The sequence below is a fragment of the Gallinula chloropus genome (assembly GCF_964237585.1).
Source record: "Gallinula chloropus genome assembly, contig: HAP1_SCAFFOLD_743, whole genome shotgun sequence".
NCBI lineage: Eukaryota > Metazoa > Chordata > Aves > Gruiformes > Rallidae > Gallinula > Gallinula chloropus.
Window position 1 is genome coordinate 2,375 of NW_028168733.1, and position 12,944 is coordinate 15,318.

The 12,944-nt window shown below is 57.0% G+C and overlaps 1 protein-coding gene across 1 annotated transcript; it reads right to left on the reverse strand.

Annotated features, from left to right (window-relative positions):
* Positions 1-310: 310 nt before the first annotated feature.
* LOC311204217 (ras-related protein Rab-10) lies at positions 311-12,938 on the reverse strand. Its single transcript, XM_084280673.1, has 5 exons — positions 12,913-12,938; positions 4,445-4,583; positions 3,132-3,221; positions 2,125-2,226; positions 311-1,477 (listed from the first exon to the last, which is right to left on the reverse strand). The coding sequence occupies exons 2-5, from the start codon at positions 4,523-4,525 to the stop codon at positions 1,394-1,396; spliced, it is 357 nt and encodes a 118-aa protein (XP_084136799.1). The 5' UTR covers positions 4,526-4,583; positions 12,913-12,938; the 3' UTR covers positions 311-1,393.
* Positions 12,939-12,944: the final 6 nt, after the last annotated feature.

Genomic DNA, 12,944 nt, shown 5'->3' on the forward strand with positions numbered 1-12,944 from the left:
AGCCTTTCATAGGGCTACCGGCCACCTCGGGGCAGGGATGGGGGGAGAGGTGGTGTAAGAGAGAACTGAAAGGGTCATGTGAACTGCTGTCAGTTTGGGGCTGGGGTGTTATATTCATACACATAAAGTAGACGACCACATCACCCTCCATAGAGAAACTAGTGCATGCAAGGAACTCTTCTTCCATATCATAAACCCCCCCGAGCTACGCAGGAGGAGAGAGGAGATATACTAGTGAACGGACATGGGCTAGAGGGGGGGTTAGTCAGGGGTCTCCAACGCTGTTTTCTTACCTCAAAAGCTAAATCAGTGCTTCACATTAGGTTTTATTTCGTTGGCAAACTCAGCAGGTTGCCACCCTTTTAGTTAAAACACATCACACCATGAAGAAAGGCAAATAAAAGCAGCATGCAGGCAGAGAGGAGAGGGCTGGGGGCGAGGGGAAGGGCTGGGGGGAACGGCAGCAGGACCAGTTCTGGATGGCTAGCTCACCAAGAAGGAGACACAGCAGATTAAATGTGGGGTTGGGGAGGGGGGTTTGGTGGGGTTTTTTGTTTCATTTTTGGGTCTGGTATCGGGGTTTGGTTGGGGGTTGGTTGTTTTTATGCACCACCCTTTGTCCTCGATGCATTTAGAGCAAGAGTTACAGAAAGCAAATCACCAAAGAAGAGCTGGGTGTTTGGGATGGAGGGGAGGGAGGGAGGAGGGAGGGAGGGAGGGAGGGATGGTGTGTCTCCTGCACATGCTTCCACCAGAAAGAAAAGAAGGACAAAAAAAAAACCCTGAAGAAGGGAAAAACAGAAAAGAAAGTTCCTTTCCACATAAGGCACAGGACAAAATAAACCCCATTCACAGGCTGGAAGGCGAAGATGAGCTTTACCTGGCTCTTTGCTGATGGATTTACAGACTATGGGGACTCAAACACGTTGGGTCTGTGACAGAAAATTCCACTGTGGTACCAAAGGAATCGTTAATTCTAACTTTTATTCTTGTACAGTTGGCAGAGTTGAGTATGAGTCGCTCTGGGGTTTAATGGCAGGAGGGAGGGGGCTATAATACAACCAAAAGGCAGTGGGAAGTTGAGCAGGTAACACAGGGGATTGGGGAGGGGGGTGGGCAAGGGGTGGGGTGGGTGGGATTGGGGGGGGATGTGTGTCCAAAAAAAAAAAACCACCTCATGAGAAATGAAGTCACAGAGCTCGTGTTCCTCTACAAGGCTGTTGAGAGAATTAAAGAGTAGGCAAGCTGTCCTAAACAGAAACCCAAAAGGGAGGCAGGAGCTGGTTACAGGTGAGGAAGAGGAAGGTGGGTTGGAGGTTAAAAACGGGCAGAGTGGTTTGTTTTGCAGCGAGAAGAAAGGGGCGGCTGGGGGGCGCTGGGGGTAGCGGGAGGCTCAGCAGCACTTGCTCTTCCAGCCCGTCACCCCGCCTCCGCTGCTGATATCTACATTTTCGCTGTTGGGCTCTTTTACAGGGGTCTGCAAGGGACAAAGCGCAGAGTTAGGGGGGTCCTGGGGCGCTCAGAGCCCAGGGGTGGGTGCTGAGCGCACCGCGCCCGGCGCTGAGCGGAATCACCCGTCAGCTGGGGGCAAAGAGCCTGGAAAGGGAGGGGATCCTCCTCCCCCCTCCAGACAAAGCCACTCCAGGCTTGGTTCACAGGACCACAGGGGTTGGGAGGGACCCTCAGAGCCCCTGGGGTCCCACCCCCTGCCCAAGCAGGGTCCCTAGGACAGGGGTGGGATCTCTCCAGAGAAGGAGACTCCACACCCCCTGGGCAGCCTGTCCCAGGGCTCCCTCACCCTCACTGGGAAGAAGTTCTTCCCCACATTGGGGGGAACTCCCTGGGCTCCAACTTGAGCCCATCGCCCCTTGTCCTGTCCCCACAGACACTGAGCAGAGGCTGCCCATGGCCCCTGGGTCCCACCCTTCAGCTCTTGATCCCCAGTGATCAGATCCCCTCTCAGGCTCTTCTCTGCAGGCTGAACAGCCCCAGCTCCCTCAGCCTTTCCTCCCAGGGGAGATGCTCCAGCCCTTCAGCAACTCTGTGCCCTCTAGGTGAAAGCCTCAAAGGAAGGGAGGGGTTTGGGGTGGGTTTTGCCCCCAAAGGAAGCTGGTGAGCACTCACCTTTCGAAGGATGTCTTCTGCTAACGTGAGGAATGCCTTCTCGATGTTTATATTTGCTTTTGCACTAGTTTCAAAGAACCTAATACCATGCTCCCTGGCAATCTAAACCAGAACAGAGACAGGGGGGTTAGTGTCACCCTAATGCTGCCCAGTGGAGCTGAGGAGCAGGTAGTGTCTGTGCAGCTGTGGCAGCACAATGACCTGCCAGCCAAAGGGTCTCAGGAGAAGATCTGGAACTGAAATGATCCAGAACCAGCCAGTGAAGTGTGTCACATCACAAGGCAAAGGCTGGATTAAGGATCATAGAATCCCAGCCTGGTCTGGGCTGGGAGGGACCCCAAGGGTCCCAGAGCTCCAACCCCCTGCCACAGGCAGGGACACCAACCTCCAGGCCTGGAGCTACACAAGGGTGCCCAGGGCCCCAGCCAACCTGGCCTTGGACACCCCCAGGGACGGGGCACCCACCCCCTCTCTGGGCAGCCCCTTCCAGCCCCTCACCACTCTCTCTGCACAGAACTTCCCCCCAGTCTCTCCTCTCCCCCTTCCCTCCTCCAGCTTCACTCCAGCCCCTTGTCCTGCCAGGCTCTGCCCTTTAACAAGCCCATTCCCCTCCTGTTCCTGGGGTCCCTTCAGGGACGGGGAGGCTGCAGTGAGGTCCCCCCACAGCCTTCTCTTCTCCAGGCTGACCCAGCCCAGCTCCCTCAGCCTCTCTCCATGGGGAGCTGCTCCAGCCCTCTGAGCCTCTCCGTGGCCTCCTGTAAGATGGGAGGTGTTTCCCACATGGCAGACTCATAGGGAACTTAGAGGATGCCCCAGAAGCTGCAGCTACCCCAGGAAGCAGAGACTGCAGCTGACCCGCTCCATTCTCTGCAGTTCTCTGCTCTGGAGAAAACACCCCACAGCTTCCCAACCCTTTGGGCTACCCAGCTGCCTCGCTGGCTGCCTGGCACAGCCCTGGGGGTGGTGGGGAGCCCCTGCCCCCAGCTGCTTCCTTCCCTGACACTCACCTGTTCGCCTTTTGCTTTAGGGACGACTCTTTTATCTTCCATGTCACACTTGTTTCCTAACAGCATCCTCTCCACATCCTCGTTGGCGTGCTGGAACGAGACAAGAGAGGGGTTCACACAGCTCCCCCAAGGAGCAGTAGCCTCTTCCTACCTTGCTTCCATACCCCAGCTGTCTGAAGGCCAGGCTCTCAGCACAGGCACAGGCAGTGCTGTGTCCTCCTGACATTCCTCAGGCCAGCCCTGCTCACACAGCCTGGGAGTGGGAGGAGACAGTGGCTACGGGCCTGACACAGCCCCATCACCTCCCCAAGGGCAGCTAAACTGGGAGGAGCTGTGGGTCTGCCTGAGGGTGGGGAGGCTCTTCAGAGGGGTCTGAACAGGCTGGAGCCATGGGCTGAGCCCAAGGGGATGAGGTTGAACCAGGCCAAGGGCAGAGTCCTGCACATGGGACATGACAACCCCCTGCAGCTAGAGGCTGGGGGAGACTGGCTGGAGAGCTGTCAGGAGAGAAGGACCTGGGGGTGTTGGGTGGCTGAGCCAGCAGTGTGCCCAGGGGCCAGGAAAGCCAAGGGCATCCTGGCTTGTGTCAGACACAGTGTGGCCAGTGGGTCTGGGGAGGGGATTGTGCCCCTGGGCTGGGCACTGGGGGCTCCAGGCCCTTCAGCATCTCTGTCCCTCCTCTGGACTCTCTCCAGGAGATCCCTGGCTGGTTGATCCCAGGGAGCCCAGACCTGGACACAACACTCCAGCTGGGGCCTGGCCAGGGCAGAGCAGAGGGGGAGGATCCCCTCCTGTCACCTGCTGCCCACACTCCTCCTGATGCCCCCAGGATCTCATTGTCTCTCTCAGCCCCAGGACACTCTGCTGGCTCATGGCCACCCTGTCACCCACCAGCACCCCCAGGTCCTTCTCCCCAGAGCTCCTCTCCAGCAGCTCCCCCAGCCTGTCCTGATCCCAGCAGTTATTCCTTCCCAGGTGCCAGACTCTCCACTGGCTGTTGTTGACCCTCATCTGGTCTCTCCCTGCCCAGCTCCCCAGGTCTCTCTGGATGGCAGCTCAGTGTCCTGCCTGTCACCCACTCCTCCCAGCTCTGTGTCAACAGGTACTGGCTGAGGGTGGATCAAGGCTGATGAAGATATTAAACAGGACTGGGAATCCCAGAATCCCAGACTGGCCTGGGTTGGGAGGGACCCCAAGGGTCCCAGAGCTCCAACCCCCTTCCCAAGCCACAACCCAGCCGCTGTGGGACTCACCCCATGGTCTGTGAGGCACAACAGAGAGCCCAGCCCCCCAGTGCCACAAGCCCCACTCACCTCATCGATGTTCCTGAGCCACTTGCTGATGTTCTCGAAGCTCTTGGCGTTGGTGATGTCATACACCAGCATGATGCCCATGGCTCCTCTGTAGTAGGAGGTGGTGATGGTGTGGAACCGCTCCTGCCCCGCCGTGTCCCTGCAGCAAACACAGAGCACAGCTCAGGGCAGGCTCCAGGCAGCCAGCAGGGAGCTGGGCAGGGAGGTGTGCTGCTCACACCGAGGGGTGCACAGCCCTTCCCCAGAGCCCTGGCCTGTTTGCAGGGTGCAGCTGAGCTGCAAGGGAAGCCTGCTCACTCCCAGACACTGCTGACAGCCTGGGGAGCCAGGGCAAGCTCTGGGGAGCCGGGCTCAGGGGGTCCAGGAAGTTTCTCCTCTGGAGTTTACTTTAAAAAGGGATTTTTTTTCCCAACCCACGTTTCAGAGCCAGCTGTGACACAGCAAAGGACACTGCACTGCTCAACCAGGCTTGAGCACTACTGTGGCAGCAGACAAAGGTGTCTGGGGGACCAGGCTGCCACGCTGCAGCAGGTCTGCTGCTGTCCTGCCACCACGAAGCAGCCCAGCATCAACCACGCCAGACACCAGCTCATCCTAAACTGTGTGATTTTATTCTCAGCTTGGAACATGCACCCAGAAGACGACACTTTCCCTTCCCAGTCTCCCAGCCCAGGGGTGTCCCAGCGCCCTGTGAGCCCGCTGGAGGCAGGAGCAGGCAGGAGGAAAGCAGCAGGAAGGTTTGCTCTCCCAGCACTTGGACAGCTCCAGGAGTGGGAGCATCCAAACAGCCCCCAAAACACTGCCACCCCTGACACTGCCACCCCTGACACTGCCACCCTGACACTGCCACCCTGACACTGCCACCCAGCCTGGTCAGACACTGCCCAGCCCTGGCTGCCTCAGGACTCAGGTTCCCACAGGGAACTTTCAATCCAAGGATAAACCAGGGGTGTCCTGTCCCACTGTGCTGCTGGGCTCTGTCAGTGACACACAGAGCAGTGACTGCACCATGTTGATCAGAGGGTGGGTTCTCTCTGATGTACGTGTGAGATGGGGATCCACAGCCCCCTGCCATCACATGGACAATTCAGAGTCAACCTCCTGAGGTCCCAGCAGATGCCCTGGCAGAGCCTGGACACCAGCAGGTACCAGCAGGCACCGATCCCCTGCGAGCTCAGCTCTTCCCATCACCTTTGGTGGGACCAACACACCCTGACTGCTGCTGCCAAGGCTGCTTCTCCAAGTCCCATCTCTGGCCAAGCATCAGTTGGCATATGGGGACTCCATGAAAAGCCTCCAAATCTGGAGGTGCCACAGAGGAGCTGCTGCTGAGGTGAAGGGGAAACGCTCTACACCACAAAGCCCCTTCCCAGCTCCAGGCTGGCTCAGCCCAGAGGCCTCAGCACACCCTGTAGCTGTCCAAGGCTGACTGCTCCTCACCTTTCATCTCTTCCTAGGAGATGACAAGCACCAGGAAGAGGGCAAAGAGCCACAGAGGACCTGGGGCAGGTCCTAAATCCCAGCACCCCTTTGTTTTGGGGGTGTTCCCACAGCCTGTGCTGTGCAGGGGTCTGGCTCCCAGGCACCAGCCTCAGAGGCACCTCCAGCCCGCAGCCCAGCTCCACAACCCATGGCATTCCCCAGGGTCTGCTGGAGGCTGCTGGCTTGAATCCCCTCTCTGGCTCCCTCTCTGCCCCATCTGGAAGGTTCTTCTCAGGGCACACTTGGCTTTTCCTTATTTCCCACCCAGGCCAATCCCTGCCAGACCTTTCAGAGGGAACTGGGATGTCATTCCCCTCCTTCCCACAGCTCCTTTCACATACATAACACAGCCCTGGCACCTTCCCCAAACTGTCCCAAGCCCCCTCAAGTTCTGCAGACCTTACTCCTTCAGTTCTGCAGACCTTACTCCTTTAGCTCTTCAGTCCTTACTCCTTCAGTTCTTCAGTCCTTACTCCTTCAGACCTTACTCCTTCAGTTCTTCAGTCCTTACTCCTCTAGCTCTTCAGTCCTTACTCCTTCAGTTCTTCAGACCTTACTCCTTCAGTTCTTCAGACCTTACTCCTTTAGCTCTTCAGACCTTACTCCTTTAGCTCTTCAGACCTTACTCCTCTAGTTCTTCAGTCTTTACTCCTTCAGTTCTTCAGTCCTTACTCCTCTAGCTCTTCAGACCTTACTCTTCAGTTCTGTAGACCTTACTCCTCAGTTCTTCAAACCTTACTCCTCTAGTTCTTCAGACCTTACTCCTCTAGTTCTTCAGACCTTACTCCTCTAGTTCTTCAGACCTTACTCTTTACTTCTTCAGACCTTACTCCTTCAGTTCTGCAGACCTCAATCCTCAGTTCTTCACACCTTACTCTTCAGTCCTTCAGACCTTACTCCTTCAGCCCTTCAGACCTTACTCAGTGGCCAGAGCTCTGAGGTGTGCAGCCCTGCTCACTGCTCCCCAGACTCCATCCCATTTGGAACAACCCGGACACCACTCCAGCTGAAGTCTCCCCAGCCTCACTCCAATTCAGATTGGTTTCACACCCCTTGGCATTGGCAGCGTGTAGTTCTACTCCTGGCTTGTCACATCCTCTGTGCCTACAACTAAGTGGCCCAGTTAACCCCTCCAGTGCTGCTCCTGGCAGCTGGAGCTGAGCTGACGGAGGCACAGCAGGGCGGGGAGGACAAGCACAAAGACCCTGCAGCCTGCTTCCCTCTGATTTCCTTTCAATAAGCCCCAGATTTGCCCTTTCCCCTCTTAATGGATTCCCCATCCATTATTCAGAGAACTCTTAGTGGCTGTGGGAGCAGAGAACCGACCTGAGCAAGCAGAGGAAATGAGCTGTGGGCTTCCAGCTGCCCCCCAGCCACGGCCCAGCCCGCGCCGACCGCGGCGGCTCCAGCCCCGCCGCGGCTCCAGGGGCTCTGGTTTGATGGCAGAACCCCCTCCCAAGCTGGGAGTGGGCAGCAAACCCTTGGTGAGGGCACAGAACCAGTTGTGGAAGCTCATCTGGATGAGGAATGTGAAGGTAGGTAAGGGAAACAGGGCCCTGCTGCCCAAGAGGGAAGGGAGCAGTGGGTTTGGTGAGCTGTGAAACGGAGACGAAGGAGGTTGGTCCTGTGGGACCAGGGAAAGGAGAAGCACAGGGAGAGTGGAAAATCTACTGGAATTATGCTCACAACAACATTAAAGTATGCATAAGCTGTCTCACAGCAGAGGTTTAACCAGGGGGGAAAGGAATTTCTGGGGCAGCTTTCCAGCTGACCGGGCAGAGACTAAAGAAACCCCACAACGTGCTGGGGTTTGTCTGTCAAAGATTTACAGGGATGCAGCAAGAGGAGACTCCATCTGATGACCTGCAGAGGTCCTGCCACTCCACACAGCCCAAAACAGAGGCTGGCAGTGTATCAAACTCCTAGCAAAATCACCCCAAGAGTTTTATTACTGCCATAGTGTTTTTAAAACTATGCAGCATGATGCTGCCCTGAGGAATCCATCCTGCTGCCTCCAGGCAGCTCTGGTGGCTGGATCACAGCCCTTCCCCCATGGAGGGACAGCTCAGAGCTACTTCATCACCTGCAAATTTCATCTACCCTTTTTTTAAACACCCCCAGGGCTGGGGAACTCAGCCCCCTCCCTGGGCAGCCTGTGCCACAGCCCCACAACTCTGCCAGGGAAGAACTTTGCCCTCCCAGCTGAGCTGACCCTGCCCTGGGGCAGCTTGAGCCCATTGCCCCTTGGCCCAGCTCCTGGCCCCTGGCTGCAGAGACCATCGCCCACCTCTCTGCACCCTCCTGGCAGGGCAGGGCAGGTGGGGAGAAGGGCTCCCCTCAGCCTCCTCTGCTCCAGGCTCAACACCCCCAGCTCCCTCAGCTGCTCCTCAGAGGATTTGCCCTCCAGCCCCTTCCCCAGCCTGGTTGCCCTTCTCTGCACTCGCTCCAGGACCTCCCTGTCCTTCTGGTGCTGAGGAGCCCAGAACTGGACCCAGCACTGGAGCTGCAGCCTCCCCAGTGCCCAGCCCAGGGGCACAATCCCCTCCCCAGACCCACTGGCCACACTGTGTCTGACACAAGCCAGGATGCCCTTGGCTTTCCTGGCCCCTGGGCACACTGCTGGCTCATGTTCAGCCTGCAGCCACCCAACACCCCCAGGTCCTGCTCTGCCTGACAGCTCTCCAGACAGTCTTGTGGGGGCAGACACCCCATCTGTGTGTCTGTCAGGCTGAAACACACTGTTCTGTCCTGAATCTCCTCATGAGCCCACGTACATCTGTGGTTACCACAACATCCTGTGGTGAGGAGATCCACAGCTCAGCCCAGGTAGTGCAAGTGCCACCTTCCAGCCTTCTGGTACCCATGTTCCAGTACTGGACAAGGCAACAGGCTGCCCAGATCACACCCCACCTTGTCCCTCTGCTCAGGGTTTTCAGCATGGGCTCTGCCCACTTCTCCAGCACGCTGAAGAACCCAACAGGGATGGCAGAGCTTGGCAGGCACTTCCCACTGCAAACTGCTGTGCTCCCTGTATCCGAGCATCTCCCCTGGGAGGAAAGGCTGAGGGAGCTGGGGCTGTTCAGCCTGCAGAGAAGAGCCTGAGAGGGGATCTGATCCCTGGGGATCAAGAGCTGAAGGGTGGGACCCAGGGGGCCATGGGCAGCCTCTGCTCAGTGTCTGTGGGGACAGGACAAGGGGCGATGGGCTCAAGCTGGAGCCCAGGGAGTTCCCCCCAATGTGGGGAAGAACTTCTTCCCAGTGAGGGTGAGGGAGCCCTGGGACAGGCTGCCCAGGGGGTGTGGAGTCTCCCTCTCTGGAGAGATTCCAGCCCCTGTCCTGGGGCCCCTGCTTGGGCAGGGGGTGGGACCCCAGGGGCTCTGGGGGGCCCTTCCAGCCCCTGGGATTCAGAGATACATCCCATCTAGTTTTTCAGCTGCTGCAGTGTGTATCTGTACACAATAAGTTGAGTGAATTATGGGATGTCTGAGCCTTTTGGCTTCCATGCCAAAGCAGTTCTGTTTGTGTTCCCAGAGTGGATGATGCTCCACTCTTCTCAGCTGAATGTTTAGCTCTATTACTCCTCCAAACCCTTTCATCTCCTGTGCAACAACATCACCTTCCCCAGAGCAGTCACCTGTCTGTCAGGGTCCTTTCCCTCCTCTCCCTTCTCCACACTGGGATCATTCCTGAAGTCCTTTTCCAGACGTTGGTCCCTGTCAGCCCTTGCAGGACACGAGCACTGTGACTCCCAAACCTCTGCCCTGACTCCTTCCTCCCCCAGCCTGCACTAAGCCCACACCCAGTGCCTCTCCCTCTGTGTCCCACACTGTCAGAGCACCAGCTGTGCTGTACAGACCAGCACTACAACAGCCTAACCAAGGAGATACTCGATTCTTCCCCATGCTTCCAGCCAGGATCTGCCCTTCCAGTGCTCCTCCTGAAGGACCTGCCCTGACAACCTCATTCCTTCAGACAGCCAGGCCCAAGAGCTGCCCCCCACACTCCCTGCCCAGCCCAGCTGAGGCTCTGCAGAAGGTCCCTGCACACAGACATGGGGCCACGTGTGTCCCAGCCCCTCTGGGTCTCCTCCCCTCTTCCCATGCCAACGGGCACACTCACAGTTGGACAGATACACCCCACTGCAATCCCAGCCTGATCCATGCTGACAGCCACCCTGCTTTTTAACAGCTAGCAGGTATCAAGTTGCTGCTGGCCCCTGGTGAGGTTTAGCTCAGCCTGACCTTTACATCCCTGCCTCGCTCCTATGGATCACTTTAGAGGTCAAGGAATGACTTGGGATTTTAAACTGGACAGCAGGAAAAACTTCTCCCCAGAGAGGGCTGGTGGGTGTCAGCACAGGCTGAGCAGGGCAGTGGTGGGGTCTCCATCCCTGGAGGGATCCAAAGGACAGGGAGATGTGGTGCTGGGGGACGTGGGTTAGAGGTGGTTGGCAGGGTGGGGTGGTGGTTGGGCTCTGAAAGGTCCCTTCCAACCAAGACAGTCCCAGGAGAGGCTGCCATGCCTGCTGGCTGGCTGTGCCCACGGAGAGGCAGGTGGCTCCTGCAGGGCAGGGACTGAGCAGAGCTGGAGTAGACAGGGCTGGATTTGTCTGTCTGCTGTGAAACTTCTGCCTGCCAGGAGGGTGCAGAGAGCTGGGTGATGGTGTCTCCAGCCAGGGGCCAGGAGATGGGACAAGGGGCAATGGGCTCAAGCTGTACAAGGATCAGGACAAACTGACAACAGCCTCACAAACAGGATGAGAGTGTTCAGATGGGAGGAACCCCCAGGTGAAACAACATTCACTCCTCCTCTGAAACCTCCACATGAACATGCAGCATGGATACAGAATCCCAGCATCACCAGGGCTGGAAAAGCTGGAAAAGCTCCTGGAGTCCACCCACCCCTGTCCTGGGCTGCCCCAGATCTCTCAGCACCTCCTCTCCCCTTTTTAAAAACACATCCAGGGATGTGACTCAACACCAGCTGGAAGCACAGAGGTGCCACAGGTCTCACCTCCTGTCCTCCAGTGTCTGTGCCACTGGTTCCTTCTCACCTTGGGAGCACCTAACCCAGCACAGAGCTGTGTCCTGGTGGAACTGCTTCCTAGGACACACAAGACCTGCTCTGCTGACTCAGTCAGATCAGGTCCTGGGGGTTTATTTCAGTCACAGAAACACAGCCCACAGTCTGGACACCAGAGGAGCTACAAGAGCAGCCTGAGCTTTCCCAGGGGAACATTCCCTGCTCACATCCCTTGCCTGCTGCAGCAGGGGATGTGTTACACAACTCCCAGGAGCCAGGGTGAGTTGAACTGCAGGAAGCAGTGCTTAAATACAGACACAGTGTCTTCACCAAAAGACACCACTGCTGGCAAAGCTCCTTGCACAGGACACGCTGGAAGCCTCACAGCCCTGAGGTTTGGGTTTAGGATGATGATTTTCCATCAAAAGCTCGTGCCACAGGAACTGCCTTTTCTGCTCCCCAGGGTCCCTTTCAGCTGGGAAATCCCAAGCTGGCAGGAGCAGCAGAGCCAGCCAACCACCTCCTGCTCTGCAACGTTTAGAAGTTGTGGTGATGTGAAATTCAGCTCATCCAAAGCCTTCCTCACTTCCCTGAGCCACTAAAATCCCAGCATACAGCTTCCTCACAGCTCCTTTCATCACCTATGTATGTATTACACATCCTCAGTGTGCTGTGTTTTCAGTGGTTACTCAAACCATGACTTTTTCCTAAGTTTAATCCAACGCTGCCCCCAAGCCCCCCCAAAGCTCTGCTCTCCCTGTCTATCCCAGGGTGAATCACAGAATCCCAAGGTTGGAAAGAACCTTTAAAGATCATCAAGTCCAACCAATCCCATCCTGAGCTAAACCAGATCCCTGAGCACCTCATCTCCCCCCTGTTCAACACCCCCAGGGCTGGGGACCTCAGCCCCTCCCTGGGCAGCCTGTGCCACAGCCCCACAACTCTGCCAGGGAAGAACTTTGCCCTCCCAGCTGAGCTGACCCTGCCCTGGGGCAGCTTGAGCCCATTGCCCCTTGGCCCAGCTCCTGGCCCCTGGCTGCAGAGACCATCGCCCACCTCTCTGCACCCTCCTGGCAGGGCAGGGGAGGTGGGGAGAAGGGCTCCCCTCAGCCTCCTCTTCTCCAGGCTGAACACCCCCAGCTCCCTCAGCTGCTCCTCAGAGGATTTGCCCTCCAGCCCCTTCCCCAGCCTGGTTGCCCTTGTCTGGATTCAACCCACGTCCTTCTTGGACTGAGGGGCCCAGAACTGGACCCAGCACTCCAGGTATTGCTGGAGAACTCGAGGGCAGAGCTGGAGAATGCACTAGCAGTACATATACTTGGCTGAGGAGGGGATCAATTTGGACTTGATGATCCTTCTGTGTCCCTTCCAACTCAGGATATTCTATGATTCTATAACTGGAGAAGCCACTAACCCCCCTGACCTGTTACAGGGCTATGAGAAGAGAAGAACCCCCAGTCAGACCCATGCAGCAAGCTACAAGGATGGAGTTCAGGTTTTGAGTCCCATCTGGCTTTCCAACAGAAAGGCTCCTGTGTTTCCAGCCAGCTGAGAAACTCCCCTCAGTTTACCATGGAGAAACAGAGGTGCAGGTGTGGGCTGCTCTTTGCTGCCAACATGAAGCTTTGGTCAGTGTGCAGCCACAGATCTGAGGCAAATCCTAACACAAAACCTGCTGGTTTCAAATGTTTCCCACTCAGTCAGAGGCCAGAGGGTCCCACAAGGAGATCTGCCAGCAGCCTGCCCAAGGCAGTGGGCAGGTACAGTGCCTAGAAACACAACCCCCAGATCCCATCCCCTTTTCTCACTAACAGGCCAGGGGAATACACCCAGAGCTCTGCCCTACAGAGGATGCAAAGCTGTTCCCAAATCAGACACCTGATGGCATCCTGGACAGAGCAAACTCCTCTCAGGAAACCCAGAAGCCACTGGGAAGGATGCAGCTTCTCAGGGGTGTTACTCACCATATCTGTAGCTTGATCTTCTTTCCTTGTAA

Bases quoted from the DNA above. Each gene is read 5' to 3' on its own strand.
- LOC311204217 (XM_084280673.1), bottom strand. From the start codon at position 4,525: ATGGGCATCATGCTGGTGTATGACATCACCAACGCCAAGAGCTTCGAG. The intron at 3,222-4,444 runs GTGAGTGGGGCT...GTCTCGTTCCAG, and splicing joins GGCTCAGGAACATCGATGAG to CACGCCAACGAGGATGTGGA. The intron at 2,227-3,131 runs GTGAGTGTCAGG...GTTCTGGTTTAG, and splicing joins CTAAAGCAAAAGGCGAACAG to ATTGCCAGGGAGCATGGTAT.